Below are 21784 nucleotides of genomic sequence, written 5' to 3' on the forward strand. Positions count from 1 at the left end.
ACCTGTGTCTATCTGGATTTGTCTGTCTTCTATTCCACTTGTCTTTTTATGCCAGCACCACGCTACTTTTGTTATTAAAGCTCTGTAGGATAGATTAAGGTCAGGTACTGTGACACCTCTAGCATTACTTTTATTGCTCACTATTGCTCTGGCTATTCTGGGTATTTTATTCTTCCACGTAATTTTTAGAACTTTTCTAGTTCCGTGAAGAATATCATCAGTTTGATGGTAATTGCACTGAATCTGTACATTGCTTTTGGTAATGTGGCCATTTTGACAATATTAATTCTGCCTATCCAAGGATATGGAAAGGTCTTTCCATTTTTTAAGATCTCCAACTGCTTTCTTCAGTGTTCAATAATTTTCATTGTAGAGTTTTTTTTTTAGGCCTTTGAGAATGAAATTGTTTTTCTGATCTCTTTCTCAATGGAGCCATTATTGGAGTATAGGAAAGCTATTGATTTTTGTGTTTACCTTGTATCCTGCTACTTTGCTGAATTTGTCAGCTCTAGAAGTCTTTTGGATCTTCTAAGTACAGAATCATGTCATCAGCAAACAGTTTGACTTACTCCTTTCCTATTTGTATCTCTTTAATTTCCTTCCCTTGCCTGATTGCTCTGGCTAGTTTCGAGTACTACATCAAATAGAAGTGGCGAGAGTGGACATCCTTGCCTTGCTCCTGATTTTAGAAATGCTTTTCCCCATTCAGTATGATGTTGGCTTTGGGTTTGTCATCTACAGCCATTACAATGTTGGGGTAAGCTCCTTCAATCCCTAGTTCATTCAGTGTTTTTAACATAAATGGGTGCTATAATTGATGAAGGCTTTTTCTGCATCTGTTGTGACAATTATGTTGATATTTTTCCCTTTTTGTCTATTTATGTGACAAATGATATTTATTGATTTGTGTATGCTGAACCAACCTTGCATTCCTGGGATAAATCCAACTTGACCATGGTGTACAATCTTCTTAAATGTGTTTCTGAATATGGTTTGCTAATGTTTTACTAAGGATTTTTGCACCTATGCTCATCAGAGATATTGGTCTGCAGTTTTCTTTTACTTGATGTGTCTTTATCTGGTTTTGGTATTGGGGTGGTGCTGGCTTCACAGAATGAATTTGGGAATATTCCCTACCTTTCTGTTTTACAAAGTAATTTGAGAAGGAATGGCAATAGTTCTTCTTTAAAGGTCTGAGAATCCATCTGTTTCTGGACTTTTCTAAACTGGAAGGCTTTTATTACAGCTTCAACCTCATATATTTGTATTTTTTTTAAAATGTAGATTGATTGCATGAAAATATACTGGTTGGGGGATTATTCACACTCTAATTCCTGTTCACATAAATGATTATTCATTCATATACTAATTTTATACAAGCTTTTAAAAAAGTATTTAAAGTACATATTAAAAAGCAGAACTAAACAGCAAGTATTTTAAATTAGTTGTACCTACCTTCAAGACTGATGATCATAAAGATTAAAATAAAACAATCTGACAAGTGTGACGTTAAAGGACATTTTATTTACTGACAGAATAAAAACCATAACTCCGGGCAGTGCAAAATGCACCACTGAACCCGATTACAAAGTACTGGTGTTAATACACAATGTTTAAGCAATGCTACACTTATTTTTGGCAAAGTGCTGTATTGTTCACTCTGTATAAAACTGACCATCTATGAACCAATCAGTATAAAAAATTTCCATTAAAAACAAAAAAAATTTAGACAGTGGCTCAAGAAAACAAGCTGCCATTTATGCATAGATTGATGTCTATAGGATATAACCTAACCAAATGTCCCTTTTGAGTTTTCAAGTTGATGAAAAAAAAGGTGTGTCCAGGAATACATTAAGAAGGCACATAGTACAATCTACAACACTTTTCAGTTTCCGTAACTTATGCCCTGCCCTTGAAAAGCAAATGTGTTCACCGTTTTACTTGAGAAAAACATAAAGCCACTTTTTAAAAAATAACACACAGAATTATTAATTAAAGTTCAAAACCTCTGGAGGAAACAACCAAAAGGGAAACAAAACCACTCACACACTGCAAGCCTGAATACACACCAACCTCCCCAAGTGCTGGTTTGGTTTTTACACAAGTCCACCTAGAAAACTAGAACTTCAGGCAAACACAGAGCAAAACTGGGCATTTAACAATTACACATTTTTTAAAAATGTCATAAGGAAAATTCTCAACAATATACAAACATTATCCACATAAGCTGCCTTCTTCGGAATAGGAACTTCTCTTTCCACATAAAGGACACTGTTACAAAGAAAAGTTCTCCTGATCTGTACCTTGCAGGTACCCCTTTCTCCATTTGAACCTCTTTAATCGGTGTCAGATTTCAAGTGAAATTGCTACGTGGCAAGGCTGACACCATTTTATTATGTAAGTTTTCTAAATAAAGCATTTTATATAAAATTTTAAGCTTTAAAATAAGTAGATAGGGATGTCATTTACAATACATCAGCATGGCAGATGGCTGCGAAACTATCCATGATAGGAACCCCTCTTTAAAAGAGCTAAACTAGCATTTGTGGGCCTTATAAAACAAAAGATGCTTTCAAGGTAACGTGACAAACATACTAGTATCTCCCAGTACAAGGAGCAGTCTCTTAACTGATTCTAAAACAGAAACTAATACTTGCAAACTTTTCTCACTAATCTATTTAAATGCAGATGTCTATCTTCTAGTTGGATTCCTTCATTTTTTGTTTCCAACTCAAAGAAGATGAGAACCATGAAGATGTCCTTCCTTGCTCTTTTTTTAAGAATATAAAAAAGAAAACACATTTCCTTAAGGAAGAAGAAGAGAGAGCAATGTAATTCAAATTTCAACACACTAGCATTAAGAAACCAGTCTACTATACAGATTTGAGAAGCAAGAACAACAGGCAATGCTGAATGGCCCTCTCAAGTTTTAAGTAAACCATCTTCTTGCTGGAATCAAAGAACTGACAGAACAGAGAAGGTATGTAAACAGGAACAATTTGCATGGGAATTGGAAAAATATACAGGAAACTAATGTCTGTGTGTTGCGGGGAGCTCCCTGCAATGGGAAGTCTAAAATCCAATCACGTTGCATTTTCTGCAAAAAATTCCCCACCCACCCAGCCACATAAAGCATTGCTACAGAAGATAAATAATGGATAGCTAATCTTCAACTTACAGTGCAGAACGTAATTCGATTAGCTGAGGCAGAAAAAGTAATAAACATAGGGTATACATTATAAAATATTTTATTAATGAAAACATAAACTTTGATGAATGTGGTGCATTGTAAAAGGTCAGAAATCTATTCATGAAGCACTGCCTGTGTGCACCACATATTCCAGACTTTTTCCAAGTAACATTCTATGTTATCAGTTTAGAAACAGAGCTCCTAAATTCAGAGGGGTCTTATTTCTCACTGCCTGAATTTTTAAGTAATATGCACAAATGTGCATTGTAAACCACTAATAATCACAACAGCAAAAATAGCAATCAACTCACAAAATGCATTTTGGCCATGTGACAAAGAATACGTAACAAGTCAACATTCTGTTATTGGCCTTGTGTCTTACACATGGTCAATGCCTCTTAAACATCTCACGACCAAAAACTTCAGCTGAATTATGTAGCCATTTTCTTCAATTTTTACATGTGCCAATTTTAGACAGAAATCTTAGATACTGCCATGAAACCACAGTATTCTACTACAGGTGGTAAGGTAATCCTAATTCTGAGGAAAAAAACAAAAAACAAACAAACAAAAAAAAAAACAGCGACTGAATTTTTTTGTTTTCCAAGTATAAACCATAAAAAAACAAGGCCCAGATAAGGCAAACAAAAAGTCAATAACTGATAGAGATGTAAATGTATTTAAGGTATCAAGAAGTCTGAAATAAAAAGTAGTTTAAAAAAAAAAGTCTATTGAAATTTATATACAAATCTGTTCATGCTGCCTAACAAATTCTCATGGCTGAACTTCTGTAGCTTGTGAGGTACTAACAACTTGCATGCAATGTACAAAAGAGGCCCTGAAGGCAGAAGCTTAGATCCAAAAGACACCTTGCTGGTCTGTTTTCAAGTTACCAATGTGAGGCCCTAGAACAGACGTGGTGTAACACATACACACCTTCATGAAATCTCTCCCAACTCTGGTAAACACGAATAGTAACAAATAACTTCTCAGTTTGACAAAACTTTACAGACTTGGCCCCTAAATAGAAAACAAATAAATAAAAGGGGAAGTCCATAGAAAACGAATAAAGAAAGAGGGGGATTTAGACTCTTGTTCTAAGGAGACATCTGGCACTTCATTACAGCCAGTGGAAGAACAATCTAAACCACCAACTAACCACATATTTGACCTCTTTCAACTCTAATTCCCCAGTCTAGTCAGAAAGAGCACAGCTCTTCCTGAAAGTCTCCCAGGGTTCCCTACATCAAGCTGCTACAGCGTTAGTGACAATTAATACTTCACAGGACTATTATGCTGCCTTTTCCTTGAGAACATTTCATAGACATGTGCTCATTTACTTAGGATTGAGGAGATGGACAAACAAGCTGTTTGATTATGCAGGCAGTGCTACTCTTCTGTCAGGAGCATGAGCTTTCAGATGTGAATGCGTTTAAGTTAATTCAGAGGAAGTCCGCAGTGAGGGCGGGGACAGCTCCGCAGAAGCCATCACAGTGGTGAGAAATGAAGCAACTGGCTAGAGGTGCAGAAAGAGTCAAGTTAACTGGCCTTCATGTGAGCTGAACCCTGCGCCCTGGCCTCATTAGCACCAACACCGTGAAGAACAATTGTGGCAGAAAACTGCGACAGCCCTCCATCACTAGATTCAGTAGAAAGGCCCTTGGAAGTTCACACGAGGTCCAGTCGTAGACAGCCCCGTTTCCCATCAGTGTGCGATCCTCACAACAACCCTGTGAGGGGGTGAATGTTATTACTCTCCTGTTGTGGAGGAAATAGGGGCCAAAGTGGTTCAAGATTTTGCCTGAAAACAAAAAATGAAAACTCAAGGAAGCCACCTGTCACTCTTCTCACAGGTGCGAGGAAGACGTCACCAGAAGTCCCCCCTCACCCTTGCTTGTCCCTTGGCAGGACAAGTTCCACATCAGAGGTTTTCACTGTTTCTAGAAATAAGAAGTCCATCACTTTTCTTGTGGGGAGAGAGAAGTATGAAAAGTCACTCAAGTGTCTGGACAACTACATCTGAATTTACAGCTGCTATAAGGAGGAGAGTGGGCAGAGCTCACAGGAAAGAATCCAAACAACTTAAATATGGACTAATGGGTTACTTACAGACATGAGTTTTTTCAAATATAATTTCACAGGTCTAATTTCTTCCCTCTGCACATGAGACAAGTGCTTTTGTCCATGACACCTGATCTGTACCACATCACGTAGTCCCATCGGAATTACTGAATGACTGTTTACTAAAGCTTAATGTACCTGAATTCCACGATGAACTGCATGACTAATCTGGAAAAAAGAAAATCACATACAGAAAATATCAAGTTTTCTTTCAAAAGAAAGTCCAGCCATAATTCCATTATATCCATGGCAACTATCACCTGTTAATGCTCATGTTAGTGTGTAAAAATGTATTCATTATATACAGAAAAGATTATCAAGTACTGGTCAATAAAGTGTATGGCTGACCCTGAGAATAAATTTTTGCTTACTCAAAAGATTAAGTAATACAAAATAAAATGAAAATTGAAAGATGCCTATTCTTGTATTTGGGGGAAGAAATGTCTTTAAAACGCCGACTAACTTGTGTACACCTTAATAGATTTAAAGACATCCCCAAACACCAAACACTGTAAATGTATTGACATATTTCCAAAAATATTTTGAAAAAGTTTACAAAAAAGTAAATGTTAGGAGCAAGGCATTATGTGATACACGGCATAGAAATCTGGTTTTTAAGATAGTGTCTAAATACACCCATAAACTATGTGATTGGTCATCGACTGGCTATGGAGACAGCATTTTCATTGTACATATACGTACATCCCCACACAGATGCACAGACCAAGAGAAGCCAACCAGCAAAACTTGAAATTCTTAGTAATTGTACTGACGTGGGCAGGGCTGATGAACCACCCAGCCACTGTGCCTGACTTGCCGGGAGTGGCAATCCCTGGTAAGATTTTGGCGACGAAGACTATTTCTGTTCAGAGACTGCCTTTCACCATGTTCTTTTATCCACTGAGAAGGGCGAAAGCTCTTGGGTTGTTCCAGAAAAGTTGTATGAGCAGCAAGAGCTGCGACATAGCAGTGGATGTGCTGCCCCACCTCACTCTGGGCTTCCACTCTGAAACAGAAAAGTAGGATGCCTTGAAAAACAAAGTATGTGATTAAGAAAACTCAAAAAGACACTTTGCAATTCAGTTGGACACATTAGTTTGTTTGTGGTTGGATGAGCATCTCATGGCTGACAGACAAGTTTATGTTTTGTGAACACTGACAGTGGTAGAAAGGAGAAGCCAACTTTTAATAGAAATATGTTGTACAGTTCACAGATGAAGTAGACTGTATATGTTTTATACTTTGAATTAAATCAAGTTTTTCTAGGAGGGGAACTAACACTTTTTGAATTTCTGCATTTGCCAACTTTTTTTTGGAAGTACCTACTTTTTTTCTTACCATTATTATTTTTTTCCACAGTACTTGGGATTAACGTAAGGGTGTTCCACCATGAGCTACCTCCCCAACCCTTTCTAAATTTTGTTTTAACTTTGGTTGCCTATGCTGGCCTTGAATTTGTGATCCTCCTGCTTCAGCCTCCTGAGCAGCTAGAGTTACAGATGTGTGCCACACTGTGCGGGGCAGTCACCAAAATGTGTTTTGTGGTGCTGGGGATTGAACCCAGGCCTTGTGCACATGAGGCAAGCACTCTGCCAACTGAGCTATATCCCCAGCCCTCACCATAATCTTAAAAGGAAAAAAATTTTTTTTCTTTGGTACTGGGAATTGAACCCAGGGACCCTGTACCACTGAGCTGCATCCCCAGATCTTTTTATTTTTGATTTTGCAGGGTCTCGCTAAGTTACTGAGGCTGGGTTCAAACTTGTGATCCTCCTGCCTCAGTTTCCTGAGTCATAGGGATTCATAGGTGTGTGCCACTGTGCCTGGCAGGAAAATATTTTAATTCCCAAATTTCATTGATCAGAATGAACTGTGCCAAGAGCACATTCACGTGCTTTCTGTCTACAAATAAAATATTCTAGGAAGTATGTTTTAAGCCCACATGTCATGGAAGTATATGCATAAGGAAATTCTACTGACAACATTTTCTAATAAGAAGCCACTGCTTATATAGACGACAACTCCCAAGTTTTACTTATATTATGACAGGGCACATTTTGGAATGGCATTTACATGTTGAGGTTGCAAGATCTCATCATCTCAAAATATGGCTACACACCACTATAGTTATTGTGTGTCCTCTATATTAAAAGAGAATCAAGTAGAATTGGTCTAGACTATATTAATATACAACCTGAAGGGTTTTAAGTTTCTATTTTTTTGTAGCGCTGGGGATCAAACCCAGGGCCATCCTTATGCTGCCCATGTGCTCTACCACTGAGCTAAGCATCTAGTCCAAGTTTTAAAATAGTTAAGGGTTATTTTACACAGGAAGAGCGGTTACATGCTTTGCTGGAAAACACTTTTAACACACCTGTGCATATATTTAAATTCGAATTAAAACAGGTTTCATTAAGAAACTGAGAGAGGGCTGGGTGTTCAGCTCGGTGGAGCACTTGCCCAGCTTGTCCAAGGCGCTGGGTTCATTCCCAGCATCACACATGAAATAGAAACTAACAGGAGTTAATATGAAGAAGTGGTTCATAAAAGGTGGGATCTGAGTACCTAGCCTCCCTATGCAAACTAGTAACAGAGATCACACAGTCTCAAAGGTAAGTATACTTACTCTGCGCCCGTGAGTCTTATAAGCAGCTTTTCCTGGCCCTACAAATGTTAAATGGTGAACTATTAAATCACTAGTAAGATTTAAAATGCTATTTTAATTTTACTGTTAGGACGTGGTCAACTTTTCTTTATTAAAACTGATTTACTATAGGTTATTAAAAGTACATATATTACTTAAGATTATAATAGCTCATAAACTTTCACAAACAATATGTATAAAGGCTAAAATGCAATAAAATGCACATGCCAAAGCTCATTATAATTATAAAGCACCTTACTTTTACGTGCTTTATGGTAATATCCCTGAGGACAGACAGAATGGTAGCAATTTAACTTTTGAAAGACATATGGTTTATTGCCTGCTTAGAAAACACAGATTTTTGTCATCGTCATTATTGTCGTTTTGTGATGCTGGGGACAGAACCCAGGGTCTCACGCATGAGAGGCAAATGCCCTACCACTGAGTTCTATCTTTCATCCCTAGAAAACATGGATGTTTACTACTCCTTTAGCCTCCTAATTTTCATAACATCACATTCTATCTGGATGCAGTGCGCCTTAGAATTTCAAATCCAAAAATATGAATGTTAAAAAAATTTAGTTACTATTATAAAACTATAATAATTTACAGGATTTTCCTAGTATAAAAAGAATTCATATAAAGTTTGGTACATTCTTTTGATAATTTATGGAAAAATACTATTTAACTATTCTATCTAACATGAATGCAAAATATAAAACAAGAGAAAAACATTTTCACTGCATCAAAACCACAAATACATTATAACCAGATACAGTACATGATCCTGGATTGGATACTTGTTTGGAAAAACTTGAAAAAAGAAAATGTCAGTACAATTTGGGTAGTAGTGTAAAAATTTACTGAAGCAAAATGGTGATCACTGTCTAAACAAGCAGGTTTTAAACAGTATATATAGCCTGGTCCCATTTGGGGTAAAAGCAAGTATATGATTATGTAGGTATGGTCACATATAGAAAAAACAACCTGGAAGGATCTACCTTAGGGTATATATTCACCTTTGGATCATGAGAATGTCATTTCAAATTTTAAATGTTCACATATTTGCATTTCCTGTATTTCTATAATAGTATGTTATTTTACAAAGCTGCTCACTAAAGACATATACATGTACTTTTAAAAAATGAAAAGTAAATATACAAATGCCAGTAAGTTTAAAGTATTAATCATGCTAAATTTCTGAGTAAAATTTCTTAAAGATTGGAATTAGGAGGGAAGAATTTTTAAGACTCGAAGAAATTAAAACAACTACAAAGCAACTAAATCAATATCACCTTCAAAAGTTTTGAATTTTTGTTGGAATGCCTGAAGCACCTCTTGACACAAATATGAGGCTAAACAAGTGTCAGTTAGATGGACATCTCCCTCCAAGGATCTTACCCAGTCTACAACCTGCATAATTTAACTACATAAGCACATTATTTTTTCATTTTGGTACAAGCAAAATGAAATATGTTTAACCTCACAAAAGATCATTACAATATTGAGACTTGATAGGGCAGCAAACTTCGGTAAAGTTAAGAGTTTCCTGGGCCTTGTATATGTCTGGCAAACAGGAAACAGAATATATACACAATGATCTTCTTGGTGGAGTCAGGGCCTGGACAATCTAGAAAGAGGCCCTTTGGATGACAGTGAATTGCTTTGAAGTATCCAAATTCATCTGGACCTTTGACCTAAAAGAAGGAATTAAGTTGATGCCAACATCCCCAAAATGCTTTAATGTCACTAGGAACATGTTACTGAAATGCATAATGAACTAGCTGGACTGGGCTAATAATTAACATGGTGATGGGGCATTATTTTAGTGGGTGGGGGCAATCTCAGATATATTCCTTGGATATGTTCTCTGTATAAAAGCCATGGAATATCTGGAAGTTTGTTTTGGAACATCATCATCTTCATTCACTGGGTACCCTGCCTGAATTTACCAGGCCCTCTCTACCCATCTGAAATTCAGACAGAGCACTTAAGACCACTTGGACCCCCATAAAACAACCAACCATCATTTCGGTGTGAAATTTTTGCCTCTGTAAGGTTGAAGATAAGTCTTTGAACAAATATTTTGGTAAAAGTCTTTTTTTATTTCATGTTTAAGATTTTTTAGGTTTTCAAGTTTAAGCACCATTTAATGTGGCCTAGTGAGGAATATGTAGAAAAAAGTAAGACATAAGACATACTGTTAAGTGTGTTAAGACACACTGTTCTAGCCAAATTTGATACTTTAGATGATCCAGTTTATAGTGTGCCCGAATTATATTCTAAGATACTTGGCAGAAATGCCAGTCTTTTATTTTCCTTCAGTAGAATTTTATAAAACAATTTTATAAATGAGAGCTATTACTTAACTGTAACCATGCTAACACTTTCCAAAAAATCTAAAATGTATTTTCATACCACTTATCACCTGTGCACTATGCACATGCCTTCATAAATCTCTAACAGAATTACTTTTGCATCTCCTAAAAACTTAGCTTTGAATTGTAGCAGAAATAAAGAAAACACATGCTCAGCCGACTACCTGCAGAGAATAAACTTCTTGCAACATACCTGGGACTACTTGGGTTGTGAAATTCATCAGTCCCACAGCTGGCCTCACTGAGCCCAGGGCAGGAGTTATGCACAGCATAGACAGACATGCTGGGATGTTCGATGAGAAGGTTTTCCATAGGACTTGTTTCCACCTTGATAGTGGTTAATCCACCTGCAGTAAAACATGGGGGAGGGGTGATAAACCAGCTCTCCTCCATTGGACAGGACTCAAACTGGAGGAAACAGGAATCACTTGTATCAGCCAAGCATTCCAGAGATGCAGGTAAACAGGAAAAAACTGAAGGGTGCTCTGTAGGTGATTCTTCACTGATGTCTTCTTCTTCTTCTTCCTCTGCTGAGAAACCAGTGCAAGTATCTAGATAGCAGTCCACATTGCAGTTGACATCCATGGGAGGATGATCATCACAGTGAGCAGTCACGGTGGAGCCACCCATCAAAGTCACAGCACAGAAAAAGGAGAGACAAGACTGTTAGCTGATGATTACACTCCTCCCTTTATTTAGTTCAGAAACAAAATAATATATATTTATTCACAATGTTGTAAAATAATTTCCCAGTACTATATGTTGGGGAATGGGGGAATATTACACTGGCTTTGCAGGAATGGTTTTAGGACTGTTTCTATTCCCCCAAATAAACATATAATAAGCCATAAAGGTTACTGCTTGTCTAATATGAGGTTTTCCTATTAAAGGGCCTCTGATTGGATCAGGCTGTACAAGTTACAAAACTGGAAAGCCTGACATCAATCAATTTTACTGACTGATCATCTGGCCCAAAATGTTTGCTGAATTTTTTTTCTTTAGAAAATGTTTGTTTATACTTTTTTTTTTTTTTTTTTCTTTTTTGGATACCAGGGATTGAACTCAGGGACACTCAACCACTGAGCGCCAGCCCTATTTTGTATTTTATATAAAGACAGAGTCTGAGTTGCTTAGCACCTCACTTTTGCTGAGGTTGGCTTTGAACTCCTGATTCTCCTGCTTTAGTCTCCCAAGCTGCTGGGATTACAGGCATGTGCCACTGTGCCTGGCCTTGTTTACTCACTTTTAAGGCTTAAAAATCATCAGTTACTAGTTTACTTATGCAAAAAATGACATGTGAGAGTTTACTTTTGCTGTGAAGATTAAACCTTGAGTATATCTCACCAATGAAATCAACAAGAATCCATTCATCATCTTCTTTCTCGCTAAATTCTGGTTCTTGGTTGGAAGAAGTATTGACTTCACCCACAAACATTTTATTCAGCCTCTGGAACATTATTAAGGCAAGATTGAGACTTTGGCTGGGTGTATTTATAGCTGAGATTTCAAAATTCTATCTTCAGTTAACCCAACAGCACAGACAGGAGATTAAAGTGCACAGGGTGCTTATTCAGCTTAGGTGAGAAGCAAGAAAAGTCATCATTCCTAAAATAAAACAGAAAGAGGAGGTTATTCCAAATCAGCATATATTTACACATGTACATTTTACAAGAGTACACATATCCTCAGATGAAAGCGCTCACTTTAGCCTACATTCTACAGCTAGTCTCTTCCTGCAGGAGTCAAACCTGAGACATGCAATATCTCTTATTTATAAAACATCATGAATTGAGTATCCAAATGCAATCTACACACATCTTAAAATGCAAAATAAAAAGGCAGGAGTTGTTTTTCTCACACCTATGCTTTTATAAAGAATGAATTTGAAAAATATATTTCAAACTACAGGGCTAGCGGTATAGCCCAGTAGTAGAGCTCTTGCCAAGTATGCATGAGGCCTAGGGTTAAATTCCTAGCATTGCCAACACACACACACACACACACACACACCCTTTACTTCATACAGTAGTTCCTCTCTGATATAAGCAAAAACTACATATGAAGAGTCTTGTTATATGAGGCTCCAATGCCCAGAAGTCTTCCAGTGAACACAGCAACTGTGCCTGGTGACCACTACTGTGCCAGGCCCCAGTTTTCCCTGGCTCTGTTTCCCTTCCATTCCATAATTCTTGTCTATGATTTTAAGCATAACTGACTACATTTAAAATCTATAAGCATTGCACACTTCGGCCTCTAAGATAATCCCTGTATCTGGCATGGAGAAATTTACACTGTAGAAAACTGAGCGGGGCAGCAAGTGGAGCTGGAGACACCCTTCCCTATGGAGCAGCTCAGCTGGGGGTTTGGACCCTGGCGCTCTGCCGACCGAGATTTAGGAAGTTATGCGACTTCAGGTGTGAAGAGTTCTTACTTCAGGGAGTTCTAGTGAATTCTAAATGAGAAAATCCAGTTTGCTTGATCTTATCACAGAGTTTCAGATTTATTTATCCATTTTCACCTGCTTACTAGATAGCATATTAAACTGCTCACATATCAAGAGTTTTTAATCCCCTACTTATTCATCAACACTGCCCTCTGACACCTTCTCAGTAAGCAGAAGTAGCCCCAGCAGTCACTGAGGCAGAGAGCCAAGCAGCTACCCTTCACTCCTTCTGCTGCCTCCTGCCCACCCAGCTCTCAAACTACCAGCAAACCCTGTGCACTCTGGCCGCACAGGTAGCTCAAATCTACCCACAGCCCTTCATCACTCTCATCCTAGTTGAAGCCAACTTGTCTCCCCAGGACTTTGCCAAAACCACCTTCTAAACAGTCTCCCTCATCTTACTCTTGTTAACTGGGTTAATGCAGGCAATGTGTTTGGTACACATATACTTGGCACAAAGATTTCTGTCTAGGTCAACTATTAGTCTATAAATATTTACTGGGCACCTCTTAGGTATCAGGCACATACTGAGCACAGGGGAGATGGCAGTGAACGAGGCCCTCCCACAGCAGGTGACATGACCTGGTGGGATGAAGTCATGCATGAAGAATACTGAACAGCCCTCAGATTGTTCTGAGTGTACTCCTGCAGTAAATGGCTTTAACCGTGTGGCAGCCAAGACCAGGAAGGAAGTGAGGATGACAAGGAACACTATGGAAGAAAGTAGATAAGTAAGAATGTGGTTCGAGATCCAGATGGAAGGTGATGAGAGCTGTCTGGGGGCTAAGCAGGAACCAGATCCTGCAAGGCTTTTTAAGGTGGAAGTTAAGAGGGTAGAGGGAGACAGGAAGACTAGATTTCTGCCTTGGCTAACTAAGGGATAGTGGCACATTTAGGGGGACCAGTATTGCAGAAGAAACAGGTTGGGCATTGTGGACACGCTGCATTTGGGGAGTCTGCATGATGATGCATCTGGAGATGTCTAGTTGGCAGCTGAGTACGGGACACTGGAGTTCAGGAGTATGGTCTTAGCTGGGGGAACAGATCTGGGATTTTTCAACACAAAGGGGATGATAGAAATCCTAAGAATGGATGAGATTGCCCAGGGATGGTGAAAAGAACCTCACTAATCAGTTTTTATTGCAAGAATCAGCTTTGAATAACATCAGACTCTTGACATTTCACTTTCAAAATCATCATCTTCAGCTATGAAAGTAGTTGAGAGATGTAGCTGAAGAGACTCTTGCTGAGTTTGATTCCTTGTGTATAAACGAGACTGTTCCAGTTGTTTCCCACACAACTACAAAGGTAAAACAGTTCAAATAAAAGACATTAGGACACTCTGTGGTCACAATTCATCATCCTCAGTCATTAATTAAAAGAGGGTAAACAGGAAGTATTACTTGCATAATCAGTCTTCCTGAAATCTTCTGGAAAGCAACATGGCCAAATCATGAAAATTGGGAGCTCTAGCTTGAGAACTTAAATTCAGCTGTATGGTCCATATAAGACATTAATAGTGGGCTTTGGAGGCTGGGGGTGTAGCTCAGTGGTAGAGCGCTTGCCTAGCACATGTGATACACTGGGTTCGATCCTCAGCATCACATAAAGATAAATAAAATAAAGATGTCCATCTACAACTAAAAAAAAAAAAGAAATTTTTTTAAAGTGGGCTGTGTAGTTTGCATGACCTACTATGATATGATCGTTTCGTCCCCAAAGATGAGCCAATCCCAGTTCTGATATAAATGAATACTTTTGAACATGTAAGCTAGGAGGAAAAAAGACATTTTCTAATAATTCCTGAGAACACAGTACTGGATTCTGAGTCTGTATCAGCTAAGTAGCTGGAGCTGCTGGGTGAGGAGGGTGCACCCTATAGGGGGGACCCTTGCTAGTCCTGAATGAGTGCCTTGTCCTCCACTTGTGATGCTGCCTGAGGGCAAGGTTCTGGGGCCCAGGCCAGATTAGTAGCAACTACAGGGCAGAAAATGGAAAACATTGCTGGGGCAGCTGCAGAGTTCCTAAGTACAAAGTACCCCTCTGGCTACACCTCCAAACCCATGGAGTGGAAACTGCCTTGTACCTGGAACACGTACAGCTCTGCCGGAGCAGCTCCTGAGGAGCAGCACAGGCCAGTGATTTTTTTTATGCCTCCAGGTGTCCCATGTCTTCAAGGACATCAAACCTGAGGTGGGCAGAGTGCAGAAGCCCAGTCAGGTGAGGGAGGGAAGAGCTTCATTTGCCTCGAGTCACTGCTGGTATTTACTTGACATATACCTGCTGGGTCCTGTTTGAAAGGACCCAAAATGGAGTCTCAGGGGAAGAGTAGGAGCACTGGCCTGGGTACCAGCAGCAGCTCTGGCTCTAACACAGGTGGGTGGAATTATACAATTTGGCTCTTCAGAGTCTTAGGGTCATTGTTGGAAAAATGGGCAGACAGCATCAGGTTGCCTAATGGAGATCCCCACAAGCTTCGAGCTCAGCAAAGCAGTGAGACTGGTCTAACTATACAGAGCGCAATTCCTTCAGTCCTGTTTTCTGTGGGTGTCGCAAAGGACAAGGAGCTTCTGGATAGACCCTCATACATTAAAACTGTCCAGTGAGGTGGCCTCCAGGCACATAAGGTGAACAAATACATGAAATGTGACTAGTGTAGTTGAGGCACAGAATTTTTCATTTAAATCCACTTAAATTTAAAACTTGATATTTGAGTCAAACTTTGGAAAACTTTCAAGTAAGTATGTTTGGAACAATTAGGGTCAACTGTAAACTTCAGATATCTAAATACACATCAAGTATTTCCAATGAGAATTTTGCATCTGAATTGATATGTTGTGTATGAAGTATACAGTGCAGTGCATTTGAAAGACTTAGAACCAAATAAAGTAAAACAGCTCCTTAATGATTTTTACCTTGATTACCTGTCAAAATAATAAATATTGGACATATTAGGTTAAATAAACTATTAACAAAATTAATTTCATGTTTCTTTTTCCTTTTTCAACATGGCTACTAGAAAGTTTAAAATATATGTGGCTCATGTTGTAATTTCTATTGTAAGTGCTGTTTCAGGAAAATCTCCTTAAGGGCCTATCCTCCCACCGATGATGACCGGAGACCCTGCATAGTCACTCCTTCTCTTGACCTTGGCTCTTATACAGGGGTGGAGGCTCTCAGAGGGGGCTGGGTCTATTTGGAGCTCAAAAGCAAAGTAGTGCTTTAGACTTTTCTCCACCCGACACAGTCACTGACTATTTGATATTCACAATTCTAGGACAATGATAAAACTAAAAGGAAAGTTCCAGAAGAGCATAAATTCTAGAAGACACATTTACAACTCCTGAATTTAGCAAAGAGGTAGGTGTAAAGAAGGCTGGGTGGGGCAACATGTCTTTGAGGCACCTGCAAGGTCTAAGCTGGAAACAGCCTCAGCCCAACAAGACCTCAGTGGAGAAAAGAAACAAAGTGTCCAGGCCCAAGCATTAGAAGGCTGTTTCAGTCCCTGGCCTGCCTGGCTCAAAATACCTCCACCCCTTCCCTTTTAAAAATAAATTATATTTTTTCATTATAAAATAAGCAAAGTCACATTAGAATGTTGAGAAAGCAAGTTAGTAATCATTCCATTGTCTTGTTGCAATTGTTGTTAGCATGTTGGTGTATTCTGATCTTTTTCTTCTACAAGGTTTCTTTTTATCATAGTTGTAGCCTAGTGAATGCACAATTTTGTATCTTGCTTTGTTACTTAGCATTTTATCATTGGTGTTCTTCATATTATCATACTAGTAGAAAAGTTCTTCTGGGAGCTGAGTTCAATATTTATGGATAAGACCATTCAGTTTGAGAACTTCGAATGCATTTACTTGGTTGGAAGACCTTGTGAGTATAACTTATCTTCTCATTTTTGAGGCAGGTAATACACAAGAAGTAAGTAAAGGTCAACTCCAGAGGTAGCCTGCTTCCTTAGAAATTTTGGCTCTGTGCTGTAACCAAAGTGAATTCAGGATATTTAGTAACCTCTTGATGGGACAAATACCTCAAGTCCCTGTCACACTGATAAGTGTTCTACAAATTGTAGCTCTAATTATTATATAGACAGTTCACAGATAAAACATCCTTAACATAGGATGATAGTTATATTACCTACTTCTCGGTGCCAATGTGAGGATTAGGTGTGTAACACTCAGAACAGTGCCTGGCACATAGCAGGGCATTTGTAACTATTAACTACGAGTTCATTCCAAGCCAGCTGTGAGAATGTGGGCTGGCTTTGGGCCTGTTTTATCTATAAACTGTCTACACAATAATTAGAGCTACAACTTATAAAATACTTATGTGTGACAGGGACTTGAGGTACTTGTCCCATTTTACTGATGAGGTAATTGAAGCTCAGAAATTAATTTGCTCAAAAGCGACAGAGCCAGTCACAGGTGGAGGCAGCATTAGAGCAGGAGTCCCTTTGATTTCACTTCTTTTTCTCTGCACATGATCTCTTAGGCTCCACCTAGCCACAGCTCTGTTCTATGAACTTTGGAGAACAGCACTTTTCAGTTGATTTTGGCTGCCAGTAGGCGGCACCAAAAAAGCAACATTTTCAAACTTAAAAAAAAAAAAAAACACAAAAAACAACCACAACTTTGATGAGTGTAGCTGTGGCTCCTTGACAGCTTTGAAATATCAGATGGCTAAACACACCTTCCTTGAAAAGCAGCCTCAAAAGTATTCTACCACTAGTTTCGAAAAATAAAGATGTTGATTCAAGTAATTAAAAAAAAAAAAATCGATCTGCAGAAATAACCAAGCCAAGAAAGTTGTCTTTGTTCCTTCCACATCTCCTCAGTCTGGTCCCCTAGTTTACACTGCAGGTTAAGCCCCTAGGGAGCCACTGCTATCTTCCCTCAAAGCTGAGCAGTGGGAAAAGGCAACAGTGGGATGTTAACCTTGAATTTTAAAAGCGGAGCCATGCCTAAGAAAAACATACAAGGGGGCAGAAAAGAACAAAAGATAGGATGAGAAAACAAAAGAGACCTGGTCACAGAAATTATGTCCTGGTTTCAGGCAGGGACCTTTGAAAATTATGCTGCCAGTTCAGAATAATAGTGGTTGCAACCTAAAATCAAAAGCTTCCCAGTACTTTTTCCACCTACAAAAGAAAAACGGATTTCATTTACCAAGCAAGTGATTTCAGGTTCTTGGGGGCGGTCTTATGATCTCTGTTTAATGACCCTAGGATCACACCCTCTCCCTTTTTTCTCAGTACTACTTTGCATTGAGAAAAGACTCTTTTAGCCAGGGACGCCCAAGTCCTTCAGAGCTACAGATGGAAAGGGGCTCCTCCTTAATCTACTCTAAACTGGAATTAACCTACTGAGCAGATGTGCTCAGAAATATGATCAAACCTAGAATTTCCACGTCAATTCATCTGCAACTTTGAAACAGTGAACATCATTTTCTTTTAATGGGCTGTGTGGCCCTTAAATTACTGAATCTCTCTGTGCCTTGGGTCTCCTATCTATAAATAAGACAGGCCTGCTTCATAGGGTTATGGTGAGGACCATCTGGGACAATGTATTTAAGCCCTCAGCTTAGTAGATGGCACATTCTAAGTACCAGTGATCAAAATGATTAGGCTTTAAATGACGGGGAAGAATGTCCTCTTTCCACAGGTGCAACTTCAAACCGTGGTGCGTCAGCTCAGGTCGGGTCAGGGAACAGGTCGCCGACAGGCGGACACTCAGGCAGGGGCGGGTCCCGGCTAACGGAGCAGGTTTCCTGGTGCTGCGCTCCGGTGCGCGACCCTCTGCTGGGAAGGCAGGCAGAGGGGCAGGAGCGCAGCGCGGGGAGGCGGCGGAGCGCGGGGCCGCGAGTGCACACGCCGCTGCCTCGGAGCGACGCGTCCGGGCGGCGTGGAGCCCCGACGCCAAGCCCCGAGCGGGCGAGCCCATCCAACGGCCGAGCGCCGGAGGAGGAGTGGAAGAGGGTGAGGAGGAGGAGAAAGAGGGGGAGGTCCTGCCGCGGCCAAAAAAACAGGCCACGCTCGGGGGAGGAGGCAGAAACCGAACACCCAACCGCCGCCCAGCGCCGGGGCTCGGTCCGGCCCGAGTCCGCACCCCGGGCCGCGGGGGCCGGCTGAGCGCCAGCCAGGCGCGGGCGGCGGCGAGCCGGGGAGCGAGAGCCGGCCCCCCCGAGGACAGGGCGCGCGGCGGGCTCCGCCGGGCCCGGGGCCCCGCCGGCGACGCCGCGGCCCCGGCCCCGGCCCCGCCCGCACTTACGTGGGCCCGAGCTGCAGCGGGGGTGCGGCGCCGAGGCTCCGCGGCTCGGCGGGGCGGGCGCGCTGCGGGGCTGCTGAGGTAGCTGCGGCGGGGCCGGGCTGCGCCTCGCTCGGGTCCGGGGTGGCGGGCGCGGGGCCGGCTCCAGCCCTCCTGTTGCTGCCCTGGACGCCGCCGGCCCGTCCAGGTCCTTTTGTTGTTGTGCAGCGCTTGGAACAGCTGATCGCCCGCTCCGCCCGCCGTCGGGCCCGGTCGCCCCGCCCCAGGGCCGCGCCAGGCTGGGCCCCACCAATCGGCGGCGCGGGAGCCCCGGGGCCGCCCTGCGAGAGGTTGTCACCAACGCACGTGACCTGGCGCGGAGCCCGCAACGCTCCCGACTCAGGAACAAGCCCGGGCAACAAAGCCGGGAGTCGAGCGTGCTGCCCCGGGCGAGTAGGGGCGTCGGGCCGGGGCCCCCGCACTGGCGCTGCGGGAAGGAGAGCAGGAAGGAGTGCGAGGAAGAGCGGCAAGACCGGGTGTCACGAGTTCTTGGGGGCACTGGGAACGTGGAACAGTTCTATCCTCTAAGAGGAAAGTTTAGGTGGCCGAGAGTGACTCCAAGATCCCATTCCGTCCCGTGTAGGGTAAGCCTGTAGACACCGTGCCCAAGGCAAACCCGCTCTGGGCATTCCTGGTAAGGAAGTCGGAGCCGGATAGAGGGTGCCAGCCCACACAATCTTTTTAAGATATGCTGTGTTAACACACGGGGAGCTGACTGAACTTGCCCCTAGGATCCTGCCTATGGACAGGGCAGAAGCCAGGCAAACATGCCATCAGCCCAGGCCTGAAGGCAGAGAACAGGAACCACAGGGCCCTCTCTTCCAGCAGAAAAGAACAACCCTGGGTGAAGCAGAGTTAGGCGAGCTGCTTCTTTTCCAGGCTATGCAGCTAAGCTCTCATGTGGCCCAAATAGTTTATGGCCTCTCTTCTGCTCACATACCTGCAAACTGTGGATAGTCACACGGGGCCTGTGCAGCCTACCTACTCACCAGACTATTTATAGTGAGAAAGTGAGACAGTGACTTAAAAAATACTTTACACACCAAAACTCCGTGCACATACAGGTAGATTAATTGTCTGGCAGAGGAGTCAACGTTGATGCCTGGCAGTTCTCTGGATCCTGCATGAATAGAGATGTAGACCTTTGACCCAAGTGAAATGTATAGCAACCATTGAGAGGTCTGTCTACCATACATTACAGTAGAAAGATTTTCACACTCTGACCCTCACAAGGATCCTGTAGTCAGTTCATTTCCAATAATACTTGTTTTAAAGAATATATAAATTAAAGTTCAGGGAATTGTCTGAAGGAAATTATGATTAAAATATGATGGTCATCTGACCTTATAAGTTAGAAGACTGTCGTTTGTGGACTGGATAGTCTCACAGAATTGAAGGTGGACTGGGTTTTAGATTTTGGCAAATCAGGTTCATCTTAATATTTTCTCTCAAATTCAGTGCTATGTTAGGAGTCTCCTTAGGAGTCCATGAAGAAACCATCTTTCTATTCAGAGCCAAAGTATGATAACAATTATTAGGGCCTTTTTTTTTTTTTTTTTTTTTTTTCAGTGCTGGGGATTGAACCCAGGGACACTTTACCACTGAGTTACACCCCCAGTTCTTTTTATTTTTTATTTTGAGACAGGGTCTTGCTAAGTTGCTGAGGATGACCTTGAACTTGTGATCCTTCTGCCTCAGTCTCCTGAGTTGCTGGGCCTATAGGCATGTGCCATGCACCCAGCAAGGGTCTAATTTTTTAAAAGTCAAAAAGTTCTATCTTTTTTCATGTCAATAAGTTTTATTTCATTTAAAGGCAACATGTGAAAGCATACTAATACCATGTTATGACAGAGAAAACAATGTGAGGTAGATGATGTTCCCAAAGATGGCCACCACAATCTCTCCTTTGCCACAAAGTAGAATAGTTACCCTCCCCTTGAAGCTGGGCTGTCCTAGCTACTGCTTTGATTAATAGAATGTGGTAGAAATAATGTTCTGATACTTCCATGCCTGGACACTAAGGAAAACTGACAGCTTCTGCTTTGTATTCTAGGGAAAGCCAGTCACCATGGAAGGAGACACCATCATGCTGTGAAGAAGCCCAAGCTAACATGTGGAGAGGCCACATGGTAAGAGAGAGAGAGAGAGAGAGAGAGATGTTTGACCAGCCCCTAGCTGTCCAGTCTATCTCAGCTGAGGTACCAGACATGAGTGTAAAAGCCCTCCAGGAAGTTCAGCTTCAGCAGACACCACATGAAGCAAGTGGAAGTAAGGCATCCCCACTGAGTCCTGCCAAAACATCATATATGGAGTAAACATTATTATTGTCTTAGAGCACTAAATGTTGGAGGATTTTTTATTGTATTTTGTTTGTTGTTTGTGTTGCTCAGGGCCTCAAGCATGCTAGGCAAGAACTATACTAGTGAGCTACGTCTCCAACCTTTAGAATATTTTTAAAAAATATTTTCAATTGTAGATGGATCAGTACCTTTATTTTATTTATTTTTATGTGGTGCTGAGAATTGAAGCCAGTGCCTCACATGTGCTAGGCAAGTGCTCTACGCCTGAGCTACAACCCCAGCCCTTATTTTTTTAAAAATAGCAATAGATAACCAAAACACAAAGCTAAAATATTAGAAAGGCCCATCACAGATCTACCACCTCTAAACTCCACACAGTATAGTTTTTGTGATTTGAAAA

At 41.1% G+C, this 21784-nt stretch overlaps 1 protein-coding gene and 1 long non-coding RNA gene across 3 annotated transcripts; one reads left to right on the forward strand and one right to left on the reverse strand.

Annotated features, from left to right (window-relative positions):
• Positions 1-1504: 1504 nt before the first annotated feature.
• On the reverse strand, positions 1505-19230 carry TP53INP1 (tumor protein p53 inducible nuclear protein 1). Of its 2 annotated transcripts, XM_079117084.1 has the most exons (5): positions 19049-19230; positions 11678-11938; positions 10527-10884; positions 7938-7975; positions 6176-6317 (listed from the first exon to the last, which is right to left on the reverse strand). In XM_079117084.1, exons 2-4 carry the CDS (start codon positions 11787-11789, stop codon positions 7954-7956), a joined length of 492 nt encoding a protein of 163 aa, XP_078973210.1. In that variant the 5' UTR covers positions 11790-11938; positions 19049-19230; the 3' UTR covers positions 6176-6317; positions 7938-7953. The 2 variants fall into 2 exon arrangements, with proteins under 2 accessions (XP_078973209.1, XP_078973210.1); XM_079117083.1 differs by lacking the exon at positions 7938-7975 and having other exon boundaries at positions 1505-6317; positions 19049-19227.
• A 183-nt stretch (positions 19231-19413) lies between these two features.
• On the forward strand, positions 19414-21418 carry LOC306647624. The gene is made up of 2 exons (XR_013760140.1): positions 19414-19668; positions 21138-21418. It is a non-coding gene; the product is annotated as an uncharacterized lncRNA (long non-coding RNA).
• The last annotated feature ends 366 nt before the right edge of the window (positions 21419-21784 follow it).

The sequence above is a fragment of the Sciurus vulgaris genome (genome assembly GCF_902686455.1).
Source record: "Sciurus vulgaris genome assembly, chromosome: 1".
NCBI lineage: Eukaryota > Metazoa > Chordata > Mammalia > Rodentia > Sciuridae > Sciurus > Sciurus vulgaris.